Raw genomic sequence first — 4714 nt, 5'->3', positions numbered from 1 at the left:
CATTGGTGAATGCCACAAATTCTCCTAAATCACTCGTACGCACAACTTAAGAACAAATCTGTGCGTACGAACAGTTCTTGCATGAGGCCCAATGAGTTGTCATTTTTAAAGCTTATAAAAGTCAGTTTAAAAATCATTTATAGTGATATAATTAAATCTATTGAAACTGAAAGATTCTATGACATATTTTCTGATACTAAATTAAGCTAATAGAACCGAGTGATTGAAAATGAAAACCATATTTAAAATAAGACWACTGTATCTGATGGTGACAAACTGATCTATCGGATAAAAAAAAAGAGCATGTTGAACCTGCAGGTCTTGTATCTTTCACACAGTCAGGTATTCTTTCAGTTTGTCCATAACAGCAGGCATTCTGTCCGCGGGGATCAGCATCACTGTCCTGAAAGGCTTCATGGGGACGTCGTCGAACGACCACCGGCCGCTCAAACAGGAATCTGCGTCTTCCTGGACCGAGTAGTGGAACTTCACGACGGCTTGCTGCGACGAAAACAAAACAATAAGATCGGTTTTATTTGCAGCACCGATGAYTTTGTTTGGACTGATCTGAGTTTACCTCGTAAAAGAACTCCTCCTCTGCGTTGGCGAACACGTACTCCTCTTTAGGAGCGCCTCCTCTGGCTGGGATGTTTCGGCTGGCCTCTTTGCACGTCTTGCTGATCAGCAGGCAGTAGTGACACCTCCCGCTGGGTTTATTTGTCCTCTGAGCTTCGGCCAGTTCTTTTCTAAAACAGGACAAAAATATTTGGTTGATTTCTGCACTAGCAAAAAAAAAAAAATGTCTTCACCAGCTGTTTTATTACAAAACTATTGATTAATTTAAATTATCTTGAAGCTTGAGTAACTACAGCTTATTTCACATTAATAAACACTCAAATATTCATGCCTAAAAAGAGTGCACAACACGTCAAACAACCCTTTTAATCACACGGATGTCCAACAATTAGCATAGATGCTAACAACATTGAAAACACCATACAAGAGCTAATAAGATTAGCATTGTTTATTACTGGGTTTTTAATAGAAGTAATGTTTCAAAGTGAAACTAATCCTATTATGACAACTATAATTTACAGACATGAATAGAGTTTAATAAAATAAAATTAAATATGTGAAAACACAAATTTACTGCAAAAGGTTTACACTGCTGAAAGCTGCAGGAGTGTCCAATAATCCTGGTCCTCGAGGGCCGCCTTCCTGCTTGTTTTAGAGGTTACCCTGCTCCAACGCACCCAATTCAGAGGTTCAATTACCTCTTCAAGTTCTGCAGAAGCCTGATAATCAACTTGTGTTCATATCAGGTGTGCTGGAGCAGAGAAACCTCTAAAACGAGCAGTTCATGACCCAGATCGGACATCGCTGCTTTTTTGTCTCCCCGCCTTTTTTTTTTTTGCTAGACAGTTTAAGCAGATTAAGCTCAGTCTAGCCAGAGAAAGTCGCACTCACTGGAGTTGTTTATGCAGAGGGAGCGCGATCTGAGGAGGTACRTTTATGAAGCGCTCGCTCAGCAGGAGCCCCACGGGCTTGGTCGTGTCGTTCAAGATCTGCTGGAGCTGCTCGGTGACACTGTGGGGAGCGTTCTTCTCGCACTGGTCCACGATCAGCTCCTTGACCTCCTCCACACACTGAACACCCTGCAAGAAAACCCATCAGGTTCAGATCCGCTCGTGTGTTTTATTTCCCTGCATTAATCCGGCCGGTGTTACCTTCCTCTCTGTGAGGTTGAGCATGGTTATGAAGCCAAACACTTCATCCGGGTCCTCGTCGTCATCGCTGTCCTCTGGAACCTCAGCTTGCTGCAGAACGAAGGCTCGGGGTTAACGAGAAGAGCTGAAACAAGTCGATCACTTCAAGCCAGACGAAACCATAAAAACAAACCTTGATGACACTTCCGATGTGGTTTTGCTGGATGATGATGTCTGTCATCTCTGATGTGTTTACATGAGCCTTCAGGAAGAGCTGTGCAGCACAAAAGGTGACGTCAGTGACCCTACCGGGACAATATTTCATTGATTTTAAAAGWTCCTCACCTGTTGCAGCAGTTTCTTGATGCCATTGAAATCATTGTCTGAAATAGTGTGGGCTTCAAAGTCCACCACGACCTCCTAGAAAACGAAAAGTTAAGAAAGAGAGAGACAAATAACCACGTTAGTATTCTCAAAACTAACTAAAATATAGTTAGTATTCTGTCATTTAGCTAGCTAGCTTAGCTGTAAGCTATCTCTTTACGACTTCGTCACCTCGTTGATTTGGTCGTCCGACGCGTCGCTGTCGTCCTCCCCAGAATCGTCATCATCCTCGGGAGTCTCCTCCGAACTGTTGTCGCTTTCTTCGGGATTTTCACCCAGCCCGACTGCTCTCTTCTTAGCTGACGAAGCCATGTTGGAGCAACGAAACACGTGTGTGTGTGTGTGTTATTTTTAAGAGGGCGGGGCGAAGTTCAAGGCAGGAAACTTCGCTTCTCGGCCGCCATTTTGGCTCTACATGTATGGCGCAGGCGCACTGTTCGGAGCCACAATGTCGGTTTCAGGAAATGGAATAAACCGTAAAAACTAAAAACAGGGAGAACATCGTTTATCACTTTTAAGGCTTTATTTCACTGTAATACATACATGCGTGATTTACACACTGTTGTTATRTATTATAGTTCATAATAGTACATTTTCTTATACTATTTTAAAACAGGCAATCTTTGGACACCCCCACTTCTGAACAGAATGAATTCTGCGAGAACAGCTCAAGGTACATGACTTTTATGCAATTCCTTGGTCTTTTTAGGCTTTTATTGTTGTTCTAATTGTCTCGTTATAAATGCTAAACAGATAATTGTTTTGTATCACTTACTAGTTCTGTTAATAGAGATGTCACGGTGTCTAATCTATCATAATGTGTTTTTTTGCTAATGTAAACAAACCGACTAAGGAGACATTAACTTTTTGTTCAGCTACACAATGTCAGTGTTATCTGTCTGATTTTCGTTTTCAGTAATCGTGACTAAACAGTGTTGCTATTATCAGTGTGCATGTGACAGTTTTTTGGGTGTAGCTGAGCTAAAAGAGCCTCCACACCCTCTGTTTGGGTTTTTGCACATTTTAGTTCCTGAAAGCAGCATCAGGTTAAAATCCACCTTGTGTTTATTTATTTATTTATTTTTTGTCTCTGTCAGGATGAATGTGTTGCTTCTTAAAGAACCAAGAGATGGAGAGTCTGGACCYGATCCCTACATTCAGGTAGTTTTACCCCCCTAAAAACACACAGTTTTTAAAAATATTTAAAGCCGTGTTTTTAATTAAAGCTTTTTTTCTGTGTTTTGACTCTAAAGGAGCTGGGATCACAAGGACACAAAGCGACCCTAATTCCAGTTCTGTCCTATAAGTTTGTCTCGTTAAACACCTTGTCAGATAAGGTATATAAACATCTAAAATCAATGTGTTGTTTATGTTTTGAAAGCTTAATTTGACAAAGATTTATTATTGCCCACTGCCAAAAGGGGAGGAAGGACCATAATGTTTTTGTTTGGTTTGTGTTTCTCTTACCAAAAGATCTCATSAAACACAGGATGGATTTAATTGAATCTGAGGTAATATTAATTTAGGAATGTGAATAGAATTTCTGTCCCACATCAAATTTGACAGTGAGCTCAAAAAGAACATTRAAAACCCCTAAAATAATATGATTATCTCAAGTATTTAAGAATTTATGGATGTTTTTGTTCGACTAATCATGCTCATGATTTCATAGCTGAACCAATCAGGCCTCTRTGATCGTTTCACCTCTCTTTTACTTTGCCCATAACTTCCTTAATGTTCAAGATACTGCAATGATTTGATTGGAAATGATCCACCTGCTTCATTCAGAAGCATCTTGTATCCTAAAAACAAACAAAAAAATTACAAAGTCCAGTAAAAGTAGCAGAAAATGTATAAAGTAATGTGTCACCAAACTGCGACATCAAATCAACTTGATCCAATCCAACTTTGTTTGTAAAGCTCAGGAAAAATGAAAGCAGGAAACAAAAACAGTCAATTGCGTAAAACCAAATAAAAAAATCGAGCAAATCAAGAAAATTTCTACAAAATGTGGGAGTTTTAGAAATCCATTAAAAAACATTTAAAAACCATGTGGACATTTTGTTTTGTAAACAAAAACCCCCAAATCAATGAGAACGTGCGACATGTGCAAAACACTCACACTAAATTACTTCCACCAGGAGCAGTTCCAGAGAGTAAAAAAATATACTTTCAGATCAGAAWAAAATTAGGAACAAAGGCAGATCAAATGTTCTTCACGTAAGCGGTCACTAGAAAAATATTCTGGTGTTTATCCGTGTAGAACCGTCAGCATCCCTAATTCACTGTATCTGTCTGATGCACTGATTACCATTAGGACTCATTYCAATTCATAATGGCCTAAAAACACAAACGTCTGCATTTGGGTTGATATTACCGATAATCTGTTAACATTTAGCATGTTAGTAGCTGTGAGTTGTGTAAAACACATACTGAGCCTGACAGCTCGTCATGCTGCATAATGTTGTTTTCAAGACTTGTCAAGAAAATGAAAAATAACTGGACATGGGTTTTTACAATGTAAAAACAAGAGTGCATTGCCTTGTAGCCTTGTGTCTTTGCCTGCAGCAGTGGACTTGCAGAATGAACTTTGACCAAGTTCAAATGTGTTTTCTATACCAGCC

At 39.5% G+C, this 4714-nt stretch overlaps 2 protein-coding genes across 2 annotated transcripts in view; one reads left to right on the top strand and one right to left on the bottom strand.

Moving 5' to 3' along the window:
• The window catches only part of bccip (BRCA2 and CDKN1A interacting protein), a 3660-nt gene extending 1223 nt beyond the window's left edge, over positions 1 to 2437 (bottom strand). Inside the window, exons 1-7 of the mRNA XM_014007045.1 lie at positions 2262 to 2437; positions 2052 to 2126; positions 1900 to 1980; positions 1728 to 1817; positions 1468 to 1655; positions 578 to 746; positions 313 to 501 (exon numbers count right to left, since the gene is read on the bottom strand). Coding sequence (XP_013862499.1) covers positions 331 to 501; positions 578 to 746; positions 1468 to 1655; positions 1728 to 1817; positions 1900 to 1980; positions 2052 to 2126; positions 2262 to 2402 — 915 coding nt within the window. The 5' untranslated portion in view covers positions 2403 to 2437 and the 3' untranslated portion in view covers positions 313 to 330. The remainder of the gene's footprint in view (positions 1 to 312; positions 502 to 577; positions 747 to 1467; positions 1656 to 1727; positions 1818 to 1899; positions 1981 to 2051; positions 2127 to 2261) is intronic.
• uros (uroporphyrinogen III synthase) overlaps positions 2151 to 4714 on the top strand; it is a gene marked incomplete in the record, with an annotated part of 9108 nt that continues 6544 nt past the window's right edge. Inside the window, 4 exon segments of the mRNA XM_014007046.1 lie at positions 2151 to 2168; positions 2707 to 2763; positions 3188 to 3251; positions 3344 to 3427. Coding sequence (XP_013862500.1) covers positions 3189 to 3251; positions 3344 to 3427 — 147 coding nt within the window.

The sequence above is a fragment of the Austrofundulus limnaeus genome, unplaced genomic scaffold (genome assembly GCF_001266775.1).
Source record: "Austrofundulus limnaeus strain Quisiro unplaced genomic scaffold, Austrofundulus_limnaeus-1.0 Scaffold39, whole genome shotgun sequence".
Taxonomy (NCBI): domain Eukaryota; kingdom Metazoa; phylum Chordata; class Actinopteri; order Cyprinodontiformes; family Rivulidae; genus Austrofundulus; species Austrofundulus limnaeus.
Note: the sequence above shows the minus strand (reverse complement) of the source record. Positions and strands in the feature narration are given on the sequence as shown.